Raw genomic sequence first — 14,923 nt, forward strand, 5'->3', positions numbered from 1 at the left:
GTAGAAAATTTCTCTTCGAAATCTTTTGTAGTAACAAGACTTCTAGGGATGATGGAGCCTACTGTTGGAGGAGCAAAATCCTAGGCCTTGTTCTTGTTCTTTGAAAAACTGGTACATTTTGAGGAAGAAGCCATTGTATGGAAGAAAGAAAAGGTTTTTTCTTGAAGAGAGTTAGAGAAAAGATGAAGAGCAGGATACAACTCGAATAAGAAAAGATGGTAAAATTATGAAGTATAGAGGAGAAGGTTGATGCGTATAAGTAAAAGTTTTGGCGGCTAAATTCATGGCCATGATTACCTCGAGAATCGGCAAATATTGTGCTGAATCGTGGAATGACGCATGTTCAGGGCATTAAATACGGAGAGACGTGCGTCTAATCAACCGTCAGAAGCATTCAGAGGGAGTTATAGTAATTCCTGCCAAAAGAGTATTTCTACCAACTTCCCGGTTATACAAAGTTGTGTCACCGAAAAGTAGGGGGACTATCTGTATAGCGTAAAATATACTATGACACGTGGCCACCCAAAAGAGGGACACGTGGAACCCAAGACAGGGGAATGGCAAAGATCGAAGACAATTGTTCTGTTTGACACCAGAAAGAATAGCGCTCATAAGGGTGTGATGAATACTCTTCACCCGGTAGCATTTAATAGAGAATATTCCATGGCATTAAGAATGAATGTCTGTTTCAGGAAATTTGGCATTTATGTTCACCGTTACATCTTCATCAGTGACTCTCACAATTAACATTAAAGAGGGACACGATCCTAGGACCTCCTTCCCTAGACGTAGCTATAAATAGTGAGTTCAGTTATCATTGTAAGGAGAAAATTTTCTGACAAACTCATGCAACATTCTATTCAAAGTTTAATACAATCTTATCTTCTTGCTTTTTTATTTCATTGTTGTTATGCTCAGAAACCCTATTCCCTGAACTGCTATATCTGTTATTTCGTCTTCATCTCAAGGCTAAGTATTGCATAATTCTTCAACTATTTTATTATTTCAGGATCAAATTAATTCACTTGTCTAAGAACCACGTATAAATTGAACTGTACTGTTGTACGGGTAAACAGTCCTACAGAAGAAGCGTGTACATTTTTCTTTCCCACTGTCCTCTTTCACCTTTTATCCATGGATTTAACTATAGCTATTTTGTGAGTTTTTAGCCAAAATTAACCCTGATGGTAGACCTAACATTGTCCTTCAAATCAGTGTTTTAAAAGGCATTTTCGGGGCGAGCCCTGGGGCGAGGCGCACCAAAAACGCCCTGAGACGATGGTGTGGGGCAAAAGTCTCAAGAGGCGTACGCCCAACAATTCGGGGCGTTTGATGCATGTTTTTTTAGTGAGGCGTAAGCTCTAGAGACCTTTTTCAAATTAAAACAAAATTTGTTGAATAAGTCCTTCATATAATACCCAAATTTTCAAAAGTCAGCTTGGTAATTACTCAAAAGTTTTAAAAAGGAACTCAAATGTATTAAATTTAAAAGCCAAGATTTTTTTATTGATTGAAGCCCTAATTCATGGTCTTTCCCAATTCTTTATCTTGTCCGCTAGTCTGCTAATACCTCCTAAAAGCAACGAATATTTACCTTTTTTTTTTTACAAATACAAAGAGAACTCCATTCTCGTTCATAACAACAAGTTCAAAGTTCAAATTGAAGGTTAGTCATTATTTTTGTTCCTCAATGTAGAAAACGTTATTCTTTTAGACTCAAGTTACTTATGTTTGTAAGTAGCGTATAATAGATTGTTTTGACTAGTTTTTTGTGAGGATGAAGTGCGCGGGTGTCACATACACCCCCCCCCCCCCCCCCCCCCCCCCCCCCCACACACACACACACACACACATATATATATATATATATATATATATATATATATATATTCACATAATTATCAAACATCTTTTCAAATTTTATGATATTTTACCTGTTTATAAATATTTACTGTAATTATATTATTTTATAAAATATTAAAAATTAAATACTTATAGAGCTTACGCCCCGTGACTCGGGGCTTACGCCTTACTGAGGCATATGTGAAACGCTTCGCCTTACACCCACACCTTTTAAAATACTGCTTCAAATATATCCTTGAGCATCATTTGTCCTCTAAATTTACAAACTTAAGCAGAGATAGTCGAGCTAACGGAATGAACAAACAGAACCTGAAACTAACACTCTAATACCACGTGACTCGCACGTAAAACCAAAAAAAGTCCAAACCTCGACTATGATTTCTCCCCTGCGAGCACTTTCGGGGAAATACACATGTAATGCAGATTGGTGCTTTGTGACTCCTTGTTTATGGTGTTAGCACGTCCCTCAAGTCCAAGACTGCCGCTTTTAACATGATCTGGTTTCAACTATTTCTCCAAGTGTCTTGAGCACGAACTTGGTGCTGAACTTGTGGCTTGCCAGTTTCCAGAGCTCATCATCGAAGTTGAAGATTTTGACGAGGTTTTAGGCTTTCTTGGCCTTTTACAATGTTGAATTTAGGAAAATGTCTTTTTTAGATTTCTTATGTGTAAATGAAAGATATCTTATGTGTAAAAGTAAATTTTTCATGTGTAAAAAAAAAGAGATAAAGTCATAAAACTAAAAACAAATTTGTAAAAGGCCAAAAAACTAATTGATCCCTGGCCGAGGCCGCATTTGACCGTGAAGACCAGATATGAGAGAATTTTAGCAAGATGAGAGACTGGCTAAAGCATTTATTTTGAAATGCTTAGTTATGAAAGTAATTTGGAATTGATTCTTTTGCATACAAGATAATTTGAGAAAGATTGACAAATTAAAATTTATAAAAGATAATCAGAAAAAATAGAGGTTCATGTAAAAACATTTTGAGAGAATCGGAAAAGTTCGTCAAATAAATATCTAGATTTAATTTATTACAGTATACATAGCCGTCAAATAGTAAAGTGACTCGAAAATCGGATGTCGAACCCACAAAGACTTAGATTAATCGTTAATTAAGCAAACTAAAATTAACTTACTGTCCAAGATAATCAAAAGTTTAATTTTTCTATTACAACTACTATTGCGGAATTTACAGGAAACCGAGTTGTCACAATTAGTATATTTTTCGTTTAATTGATTTGTCTGTATAAAATGAAAGACAAATAATTCGAGCGGAAACTAAATATTTACTCTATTTGGACCGGCACATATTCTAAATGTTTTTCAAATTTGCTTGACTCAAATTTTTAACATGTCTAAATATTGAAATACATATTTTTACACGTTGCTAGGTTCATGCAGTGGCGGAAATAAAGGTAAATAAGGGGGTTAATTGAACCCCCTTCTCCAGTATAATCGTGCCGATACAATTTTTTGTTTTTTGCATATACATAAACTGTAACATAAGGGAGGGGATAGGTATAACGTATTTTCACATTTTTTTAATCCCCATTATTAGGATTCCTAGCTCCGTCATCACTTGGTTCATGTGCTAGAATTTAAGACATAGTAGGAATATAAGTTGAAGTTGTTTATACGTTTTCTAGGAAGTATGAGCCACAATGATACATCGAATGTGCAAATTCAAATGGTTCATTTCTATATATAGGTTTTGAAAAATTTCAGATAGATATGCAGACAATAGGCTCTATATATGGGTTTTGAAATTTTGTAAGGCAAATGTTTGCTTGGACTAATTAAAAATCAGTACTAATACCTTAGCTAATTCAAGCATAGAGAAGTTTGTTTATTTGTGCAAAAATCCGCTTTCGGTCTATATATGAAAAGATGAATTAACAAAAACCTGGGCCACGAAATTGCTCTCAACCCGACCATCATCTATGCTGTCTATGCACATACGTGGTCCGTATGTGTTGAATATCCTAGCAATTCTAACCTGGGAAAACAATGTGGTTAAACAATAGTACTATATATGAGCTTTCATTTTAAATAATAAACCTTAATCACGAAAAATGGAAGGTTTATGTACAACTTTGCCTAAAATATAAGCTTATTGAAGTAGTAGAAAACCTCAATGTTAAGTCCTCTATGATAATCCATGGCCAAAGTCTCAGCTGTTCGCTTTCCTTCGTCATAATAACTTCGGACACCTGCTCAATGTTCAAAACCAAGTCTAGTATTTTTAGCTTAAGATAACAAGAAGACAAGAGAATGATAATAAGAAAAATAGAAATAATTAGCTATATGCTCCATTGACATATAAAAACAATTAATAACTATTTTCTCAACGACTAAATTTGGAGCACGAGAGTCAAAGCACATAACTAAATTCACATAGACAGTTAAAGAAAAAATAATTTGACTAACCAATAGAGTTAACATTGCCCCAATAAGTTTCGACTTGAGGATGCTGCAAAGGATCACCATACACTTCACTGGTACTAGTGAGCAGAAATCGTGCCCCTACTCTTTTTGCCAGCCCCAACATGTTCAATGTTCCCATCACATTTGTTTTGTGATATCTAACTATTTAAGTCAAGGATAACCTTACCCAAAGTCTTCAAAAACACACATAATATATTAATACTATACTCTATCTTCGTAAGTCAATAAACCAAGCCCTTTGCATTTCATCATGTAAATCTCTATGTCAACATTATAGATGAATAAAAAGACATAAGAATTTAAGTTAAAAAGAAGCAAAAGAAACATGCACTATATCTATTGTAAGAAATTTCATAATCTTTTAAACAAAATTTACTTTTAAAAATTAAGTTGTTTTTTTCTGTTTAACCATTCAATATCTAGTGGATTTTAGATACCAAATGGTTCAACATGAACAAAAAAGTTTTTTTTTTCCAAAAATAAATTTTGTTTTCAGAAATTATGAATTTATTAAAATCATCTTTCAGCTTAACTCAAGAAAATATATAATGAAGGATATGATGGTCTTGACAGGATTATACTTGTAATGAACAGGAGAGGCAGGGCAAGCCAAATGATAAATCTGATCAACTTCTAGCAAGATTGGCTCCACCACATCATGTCTAACCATCTCGAATTTAGGGTTTCTGAAATGGTGCAACAAATTCTCTTTCCGACCAGTGAAGAAATTGTCAACCACAATCACACTATCCTCTCTCTCTATCAACCTATCCACCAAATGGCTCCCAACAAAACCAGCTCCACCTGTTACTAATACTCTCAACTTCTTGTTCTTCAATCCTAATGGCACCTTTCCACCTGCAACACATTATATTAAATCAAGAGTGAAATAAACCACTAAGTAAAAATGAACTCTTGACAACAGATATCTCGGTTCTCGCATCGGTGAAGAACACAGCGAAATACGACACTCGGTGTGAATTGCAGAATCCCGTGAACTATGGGCTCTTCAAACTCAAGTTGCACCCGAAACCATTAAGCCTAGAGCACATCTGCCTTGGCGTCATGCATTCCGAAAAGTAAAAAATAAAACTCCTAAAATCATTAATTAGCACACTAGTAATTTATGACAATGAGTGAGCAATTCCATAATTTAAGTTAATGAGGGTATACTATCATTTAGCACCCTAGTATTTTTTTTTTTTCTATCTATATATGTAATTTTAGGCGAAGACAGTGGAAAGGTCCTCATCCGTCACCAAAATAGTGGATCTGCCACTGACTTTGATAATTATTACGATCAGAATAGAAGCATGATTTAGTATATATTAAAAAAGAAATCAACTTGATACTTAGTAAACTAGGAATATATTTTTATATGTCAGAAAATATATAAATATATATATTTGGTCAAGAAATAATTTAAGACAAACTCTGAAGAAGCCGACCAAGACATTCAATTCAGAGAATTTGTTTATTGCATCCAGCAAAAATTCATCACCATGTTTTTGTAACTTTAAGATTATGATTTTTTTGGTAAGTTGAAGGGAACATTGGAGCAACGGTATAGTTGTCTTCGTGGGACCTATAGATTACTGGTTCGAGCCGTGGAAACAGTCACTAATACTTACATTAGGATAGGCTGGCTGTCTATATCATACCCCTCGGGATGCAGCCGAGTCTGAATACTATGTGCAAGGGGCTGCCCTTTGAATGTAATGGACATTGATGTTTTTTGTAATTTAGGAATGGAAATTAAGGTAATTAAACATGCCTGCATTAATGTTGCGGTAAGCTTCACCGACCACCTCGTACGTTATTCTACGAGGAATCAAAGAAGTTGACACAACCGAAACGTCCGAAATCGAATCACTACCGATCTTGTACCCGGCCAACAACGACGGAGAAGAAACAGAATTAACCACAGCGAAAGCCGCAGTTGAAATGGCGATTCCGATTAGTAAACAAACCATTCGCTGCTCTTCAAACACGTAATTCATTGGGTATTTAAAAAATAACCCTTTCTTGCTCAACATGTCCTTCTTACGTTCAGTTTCCATAGTGGCCAAAAATTTTAATATCTTTTGGAGATCTAAGAAGAAGGATCAAGAGATCCGAAATGTGGGTTACGTTGTACAAAGAATGATGATAATGTAGTTATGTGGCTATGTGCTGAAGTTTACTTTGTGTGAGAGAGACTCAAATGAGTGAAGAGAGTATAGGCTTTTGCATGTGTTGTTTGCCGTAAGATCGTTGTACTGTACGGCGCAACTAATGACTTTTTTCACTTCTTCACTAATAGTTCACGCTACCCTGGGTAGAGAGGCTGTTTTCGTTAGATCCCCGGCTCCCTCCATTCAAGAACTCTCCATCTTGCTCTTGGGGTGACTCGAACTCACAACCTCTTGATTGGAAGTGGATGGTGTCTACCACTAGAATAACCCACTCTTGTTTAAGTAATTAAATTAAATTAAATGCAAAAAATATTTACATGTTCAATGTATTTTGACCGGTTCTAGCAATGTATATAAGTTCTATTACAAGCGACAAGTTTTTTCTTTACTTTTAATTTTTATAATTTTAGGTGACTGGAAAATTTGTTATATGGCATGTCACGTGAATAGTGCAACGGTGAAAGAGAAAAAATGACCAGCGGCTCAATTGAGTAGGGGCCTAAAGCTAAATCTTAACTAGAGGTCTTAGAATATTTAATAAAATTTATATATTTTTTTTCTTGTAGCTGTTATTTTCAAAGATGCCATTTATTTTTTACAACAAACTCTTCTAATATTTTTTTCTTAGTTGATAGTATAGCCAATTTACTTAAACTTTCTTGACGAGATATTGTTGATTTTATCTTATTAAATTCACTTTTGAAAAATATCTATCAGCATAGGAGAACTATCAATTGCCTAAATTTTTCTCAAAGCAATTAGATATGTGAAAAATAAACACGTATTTTTATGAGAATTGAGTATATTATGTATATAATATTATCTACTATTCTTTTAGTAACATTTATTTCAAAAACTTTCTAAAACATTAATATGGAGCTAATTAGCTCAAAGTGTGTGTAGAAACCATTGTAAAAGTGAAAATTAATTCAAGTATTGAATAAATAAGAGGAATGAAACAAGAAGTAGTTTGATTTAATCTGTTATAGTTCAACCAAATCCTTTCTAAAGAATAGTATTGTATAGGGTAAAATATGCTATGCTACGTGGCCGCCCAAAAGAAGGACACGTGAAATCTAAGACGGGGGATAGCCAAAATCGAAGGCAATGGTCCTGTCTGTCACCGGAAAGAATAACGCTCATAAGGATGCAATAAATACTCTTCGCCCGGTAGCATTTAATGGAGAATATTCCACAACATTAAATATATTGCCCGTTACAAGGAATTTGGCATTTATGCTCACCGTTACATCTTCATCAATGCCCTCATAATTGACATTAAAGAAGGGCACGATCCTAGGACCTACTTTCCTAGACGTAACTATAAATAGTGAGCTCTGTTATCATTGTAAGGAGACGAATTTTCTGGCAAACTAATACTACAATCTACTCAAAGCTCTAATCAATTTTACCTTCTTATTTTCTGTTCTTGTTCTTATTACTGTTGCGCCCGGAGGCTTCACTACCAGAGTTTTTATTTCTGTCATTTCGTCTTCCTATCTAGGCTTAGGCTAAGTGTTATATATTTCTTCAATTATTTTGTTATTTCAGGATCGAATTAATTCACTTGTCTAGAAACCACGTATAAATTTAACTGTACCGTTTTATGGGTAAACAAGCATAACATTTGGAACCATGCCATTAATGATTATTGAGAAATTGACAGTAAAAGGTTCATCAAAAGAGTAAATAAATAACATATATACATAGTACTCCATATAATATGGGTAAGATTTTGGGCCTCATATATCTTGAGGCCTAAAGCAATGGCTTTAGCCGCCTCGGGGTTGAGCCGCCCCTGAATGCAACCCAGCCTAACTTAATATGATATACACCTCTCTAGATTTAATTACTAATTTCTCTTTGGCATTAGAGTATATAAATTTCTACCTTTTGTGACAATATTATTGGACATTATAACAAACGTTTCTTCATTTTAACTGAATTATATAAAATAAATAAGAGAATGCCAACATTAGAAAATATTATATGGGCGTATTACTTGAGATTTAAGATTGATAAAGTAGTTAATCTATAGGGAGAAATTATTTTCCAGACTTGTAAAAATGAAATTATTCAGATCATTAACAATCAGATAAAGGAAACGTCGTTACATATATGAAACTAAACACGATAATAATATAGAAGTATATAATGAATACAAGATTAACTATCACTTTACAAATTGCTACACCTTTAAAGGACACTGCAAACTGGAGGTTGATAAAAAACACATCCCACATGTACGGGTGTAGTGGTGTACAAATGAAACCGACAAACCGCATCAATCCGATAATCCGAGTTAAACCGAGAAAAAAAATCCGACTATGGTTTGGTTTGATTTGGTTTGGTGTTGGAAAAAAAAATTCGACCAAATTTGGTTTGGTTTGGTTTTAACTAAAAAAAGTCAAACCGAAACCAAACCAACCCGACATTATGTATAGAAGTTTTAAATATATTTAATACATAAAAATATTTATGGTAGTTAGTTTATAAATATTTCTTAAGCTTTTACATAGTTTTATCTTTTAACGTATTATTTCAATCTTGAACTTATAATTTTTGGATGCTCCAATAAGTTTTATAGTCCATAAATGTTAGTAACTCAAATAGTTCATAAACCAAAATCAAATCAATATTAATGTTAATAAAAGACATTCAATTCAATTGTACTAGGAATGAAAATAGTGTTGGATATCTATTTTTTAGTTTTTTCATGGTTTAGATAAAAAGTATAACTTATTTTCTTTTAGTTTGTTTAGTCATGTAAATAATAGTACTTATTAGTCATAATTTTAAATTATGTTTGTTTTCATTATGGCTTATTAATAATATTTATTTTATGCGATTTTATTATTTTTATTGTTGAATATTTAGTACAATGTCATGACTCATCTCATATTTATGTTATTTTATTAAAAAATATTTTATATATTTCTGTCTTACTAGGATTAAAGAAATATTTGGAGCACTAATTTTACGTTTTGCGCTATGAAAACTTTATGAAAAAAGAAAATAAAAAAACCCGAAAAACCGAGAAAATCCGAGATTAAAAAATACGACTTTTATTGATTTGGTTTGGTATTTAAATTTAATAACCCAATACAATTAGTTTAGTTTGATAATTAGAAAATTCGAACCAATCTGTTACCCCTACGCACATGCAAGTGCGAGGGAAAATGACAACATCCCAACCCCTACACCTTGCGACTAAACAAATTAAAGCAAGCTTCGAAAGCCATATTTTTTTCCCCTTTGTATGGGCATTCCATTATCTTATAGTAAAACGGAGTTTATTTTAACGAGGTGTAGGGGCAGAGGCGGACCTACATTATAGATTGAGGGATCATCGGCACCCGAAAACTTCGGCAAAGACTCCATATGCTTTTGCAAATGTCTTCAAAAAATAGTCAGATATTAGAATAACTCCCCGTACCAATATTTATGAGCAGCAATAAATTTACATTGAATGTCTTAGTGCCCGCGACCACCGAATCCCCTCTGCATAGGAGTCAGAAGTAACTCTGTGAATCATTAATTGGTAGGGATAATTTAAGTAACTAAATATATTTTGAGAGAAATGTTGTATAAAGTCCACTTTTGGATCTATATATTTGTCGTTCTTCAATTAAAGATTAAATACTTCCTTAATGAAATTAAGATGCTCAAATTTAAAGATTATAGACATGAAAGAAATCAAGAATCTTACTATTCAGAACTTTAAGCTATAACAAGTTAAAACAACATTATAAGTTAATATCGTGATGCCTTTATACACCTTGTTGTAAAGCTTATAAAAATAGTTAAGAGAAAATGGTCAATTGAACTCGTTGTCTAACGAAATTCTGATGAAATTAATTATACATTTTAACTTTCTGTTTCATATCGTTTTGTCAACTATTTAGGATGTCTAGTTATAAAACGTTGTTCTATAGAAGGATCACTTAACGAATTTCTTCATTTACCAACCAATAAAATTGATATCTCCTCAATTAATACGAAGGAAGTTCTACTAGGATTACTACCTTTTTCAACTATTATGAGAAAGAACTTAATACGCAATAATCATATAAGCAATCAGACATAGCAATTCATACTCGATACAAAGATATACCCTCAAAGATTTTTATCTGTGGATATTTTAACGTACAAAAAGAAAACTACTAAGAAGGGCAATTTTCATGTTCTTCATCTCACGACTATAAATAAACCCACACAAATCAAAATTAATAGGGAAAAGTGTATCATCTAGCCTCTCCGGTACTTGAAATTTGATTAGCAAAAACTCTTCCATGGGAAGTTAAGGGGCATGACCCAACAGATAAAGCTGTGCCTAATCAGGTTTCTTTTTATTCATCAACTGAAGTCTGATTCACTCCTTGTGCGTGTGAGGGGCTGGCGGTTGGAGAAACTTGGCAACACGTTCTGCTTTGGCGCCTGATTTATGGTCGTAGTACTCGACGACTGCAGCGCCCGCTAACGCAGCAAGAGTCAGCGCTTGTGCATGCAGCCTGATTACCAATAAAACACACCAGTTACTCATGAAGACAGCTCAAGAAACGCCACATGATTTAAAAAACCAAAATGGCAAAATGAATAAAGGAAAGGTACTTCTGAAAAGGCCCAGAGCATGTGATTCTGCTCTTTCTAAGACCACTGCAGTGGACTCTACTTTTACAAGAGAATAACAAGGCAAGATGTATGACCAAAATCTTATAAGAAATAGCACAGAGCATCCAACGCCGTCAAAGTAAGATGTATTTTTCTTTTTTTACAACCAAGAATTTCTTTTTAATCAGGTAAATAAGAATTTCATTTAATAATCATCCCGAGGATGCAACCGAGTATAAAAATGATATAGCTCATGTGCAATTCGTTCTCTCCTATCTAAAGAGCCGACAAAACCCAAAAGTGTAAAAACATTATATACTTTATACCATGCTCATGTTGATGACTGAGAAATTTCCGAGGGCTAGTGGCACACGGTACGGAACTCAGTGGGTAATGGGATCAACCCTCTATCCTTCTCACTTAAATACCATGCTTTTGTATGCGGTAGAGTTTTCTGTCAAAGTTAGATGTTTTGTCAACTTGAAAAACATGTAATCCTACTAGGTTTCTTGTATTCACTAATATCGCCAGATATCTTTTTAACAGGGCATTAATATCTCAATCTTGCCCACCACAAAACTAGACAAACACAACAAACTAAAATGGACCAGGGTTCTTGAAAATAACAAACAGATAAGGTGAGAAGAAACACACTCAGAGAAGTTGATCACACATAAGGTTCATAATATATTAACTTAATGTTGCACTTGCTTTATTTTACAATATTTTCTTTTTCCTGTACGAGCTCCAGGGGGAATTAGTCAGGTCCTTATTTGCACTGTTCATGAGCTTGTCCAATCAGAATAATTTTAAAGCATGAATAAAAACATGAGAACCTATATTACCAACCCCCCCCCCCAAAACCCCCCTTTTTTAAAAGTGAATAGGAGACATTGCTGTCAGCTTAAAAAATGTGAAGAAGAGTTTCAATCAAGAAAGACAATCGGTTTTTGCAAAAACTGAAAAACTTTCCTTTCTTACCGTACGGATGAAAAACAGTTTCCCAAAAGAAATTCAAAATTTACGCTGGCATAACCCCTCTGCTAGTTTTGCTGGTCAAGACAAAGTGATTTTAACAAGATAGTGGAAAAGGTTAAGGCATAACCGCCGCTAAGACAACATGAAAAGGTACCCCAGTAGAGCTGGTTTCATAAATTTCTTAGAATCTTCAACACAAAGAGCACCACCTCTGAAATCTGAATACTCAGTAAGTGTTTTGGACAACATTTGAGTTGAAATTGATAAAAGAGTATCTGAAGTTAGAGTTGAAAAAACAAATCCTTGTGAATGTTGAAGAGTATGAAAAAATTCAGAGTCTGGTATGTATGCACATGTGTTTTTTTAGTGAGTCTTTCAACAACATCAAGTACTCTCTCAAGTCACAGTGCATGAGAAAGGATGTATTAGTCTACAATTAAACCAGTTCCCCTTTCGAAAACACTATATCCTAGAACCCAAGTTGAATCGAAGATTGAATCCATATTACACTTCTTCTGTGTTCGGCAAGTGACACACGGAATCATACCCTCTAATAGAAAAAAACAAAGAATCTGATCAGCGGAAAGAAAGACTTCCAATTACATTAAGATTGAATCCATATTACACTTCTTCTGTGTTCGGCAAGTGACACACGGAATCATACCCTCTAATAGAAAAAAACAGAGAATCTGATCAGCGGAAAGAAAGACTTCCAATGACATTATATACCTTTGAAACCAGCTTTTGGTGTTAACTAAATCAAGCCTTTTCTAGCTTATACATCTCCCGTGTGTCTTCATATTAATGATGAGCATAAAAAAATGCTCATCATGCTCTAGAAATCTCCGAGGGTCTACTAGAAACAGCCTCTCTACCTTCACAGGGTAGGGGTAAGGTCTGCATACATACTACCCTCCCCAAACCCTACTTGTGGGAATACACTGGGACTGGGTACGTTGTTGTTGTTGTTGTTGCTGCTCTTTTAGAAATCTAATCTATTAAAAGTTCCAATTTTCATCAGTTCGCTTTTGATAACTTTTTCAACTAGACATATACATATAGTTTAAAGCACAGTGCAAGCTTAAACAGAAAGCGAAACATACATATGAAAGTAAATGCAATTAACATCATCATATTCTGCTATGGAACCCTGGATCAGAAGTGAATTAGGAGTCGGGACCAATCTACAAATCGAACAGACACAGAAACATCTGCTTGATCGTAGACAAAAATAAAAATTGAATCTTTAAACCTCGATCCCTCGGAATTGGGGATAAAAGAGTGTAATTACCTGGCATGAATAATCTTAACGCTGGTTTTCATGTTGGGTTGAGACCAATTGTAAGCAATTGAACCCGCTATTCCACTCAGCCATAAGCACCCTTCAAATAATTCAACCCAAAAACAAAAACAAAAAAATTCAAAACCAATGACCAAAAACAAAACAAAAAAGAATAAAACCCAACATCAAAACCAAAGAAAAGAATAATCTGTTGATTCATATAGGTAAAAGAATATCAAACAACAAAAGTACAATAATTACCAACTGTTCGGAGCTTGTGTTCCACCACCCATTCCCTCACAGATTCCAACGTGTTCTTCTTTTCTGCCATTTCTTCTGCCTTGCAAATAAATAAATTGACTGTCAAAGGGGCGTTCTGAGGAATCTATAGAGATTTTTATATTTGGTGGGTTTTTTTGTTTTCTTTTAGGGAGTTGCCAAGAATGAAAAAGAGAGTAGAAACACCGAACACGTCGCGTTTAGTCAATTGTCTTCATGCCGCCTCGAATTTGCCGGGCCGAAACCCGGATGGCCCGAACTCTTCTTGGGCCAAACAGCTAACAATTCAATGGGCTCATTTTTAGTTATGGGCCCTCTGAGTGCCCATCTCCTTTCTCTTCACATTTATCTTTGTTTTTCGATGAATTAACCTAAATAACTACTTATTCAACCGCTTAAATTAAAAAATAGTCGATAAATATAGAATATAAGTATAATTACGTATATTCACTATATAATTTATGTATACCGACAAATAAAAATAAATAATGATTTCATTGACTATTCGTACAGAGATCCTTTTTGTGTTTTTATCACGATTCAGGAGTGTAAAATTGCATGTATAATGAAAACCTAATGGCGTCGATGCTTTCTCATCTACATGGAAAATCAATAGATTTCAACTTCTCTATTTATATAATAATGACTGATTATGTCTTACATTAGAATATAGCCTTTATTTCTAATTCAAAAAAATTAATGCCATCTTTTGATTCGTGAAAAACAATGTGTCTTTACAAGTCTTTAGAATTAAGTTTTCTTTCTTCTCTTTGGAGAAAGGGGCCAGTTGTATAAATTTCTTTTACAAAATTTGCTCACTATTCAGTCAATCAATTGTACTTCAACTCTAAATTAGTTACGATCAACTACATCAATTTGTGAAAAATTAACACTTCTGGTATAAAAGTCATAATTAATATAGTTTTGCTTTACTAGGCGCAGAAATAGCAGTGGCAAAATGGATTAAGAAAATAGTTTTGTATCTATATTATTCACTAAAAATAAATTAGATAATAAACTTTTAAAAAATTATCAAATATGGATAAGATTCATATTACCTACTTAAAAAATAGATAACCAAATGATTTAAACTTTTACATTTGCAAAGACTCAAACCGGGGGTTTCTCAAGTTTGGAAGATTAAGAATTCTCCCAAAAGTGATCATATTCAATACGCCATGAGAAATATGGATATTCATATTATCTACCGGTCCATTTTTTATCTGTATTACATATGAGTTGGATCAGATTTTTTATCCATTTTTCGTTACTGTTTTTTATCCGCCC

General features: G+C 33.9%; 2 protein-coding genes and 1 pseudogene across 2 annotated transcripts; 1 reads left to right on the forward strand and 2 right to left on the reverse strand.

The window, feature by feature from the left end:
- Positions 1-4,835: 4,835 nt before the first annotated feature.
- On the reverse strand, positions 4,836-6,372 carry LOC107828673 (UDP-glucuronic acid decarboxylase 4). Its single transcript, XM_016656039.2, has 2 exons — positions 6,087-6,372; positions 4,836-5,170 (listed from the first exon to the last, which is right to left on the reverse strand). The coding sequence occupies exons 1-2, from the start codon at positions 6,370-6,372 to the stop codon at positions 4,836-4,838; spliced, it is 621 nt and encodes a 206-aa protein (XP_016511525.2).
- On the forward strand, positions 5,223-5,378 carry LOC142169217 (5.8S ribosomal RNA; annotated as a pseudogene).
- A 4,154-nt stretch (positions 6,373-10,526) lies between the features above and the next one.
- LOC107828678 (uncharacterized) lies at positions 10,527-13,813 on the reverse strand. The gene is made up of 3 exons (XM_016656043.2): positions 13,619-13,813; positions 13,367-13,457; positions 10,527-10,997 (listed from the first exon to the last, which is right to left on the reverse strand). Exons 1-3 carry the CDS (start codon positions 13,686-13,688, stop codon positions 10,859-10,861), a joined length of 300 nt encoding a protein of 99 aa, XP_016511529.1. The 5' UTR covers positions 13,689-13,813; the 3' UTR covers positions 10,527-10,858.
- Positions 13,814-14,923: the final 1,110 nt, after the last annotated feature.

Source organism: Nicotiana tabacum, chromosome 14, assembly GCF_000715075.1.
Source record: "Nicotiana tabacum cultivar K326 chromosome 14, ASM71507v2, whole genome shotgun sequence".
Lineage (NCBI taxonomy): Eukaryota > Viridiplantae > Streptophyta > Magnoliopsida > Solanales > Solanaceae > Nicotiana > Nicotiana tabacum.

Coding starts and splice junctions, on each gene's coding strand:
- LOC107828673 (XM_016656039.2), bottom strand. CDS start 6,372: ATGGAAACTGAACGTAAGAAGGACATGTTGAGCAAGAAAGGGTTATTT. Junction 5,171..6,086: donor TTACCGCAACATTAATGCAG/GCATGTTTAATT, acceptor AATGTGTTGCAG/GTGGAAAGGTGCCATTAGGA.
- LOC107828678 (XM_016656043.2), bottom strand. CDS start 13,688: ATGGCAGAAAAGAAGAACACGTTGGAATCTGTGAGGGAATGGGTGGTG. Junction 13,458..13,618: donor ACACAAGCTCCGAACAGTTG/GTAATTATTGTA, acceptor AATTATTTGAAG/GGTGCTTATGGCTGAGTGGA. Junction 10,998..13,366: donor GTTAAGATTATTCATGCCAG/GTAATTACACTC, acceptor ATTGGTAATCAG/GCTGCATGCACAAGCGCTGA.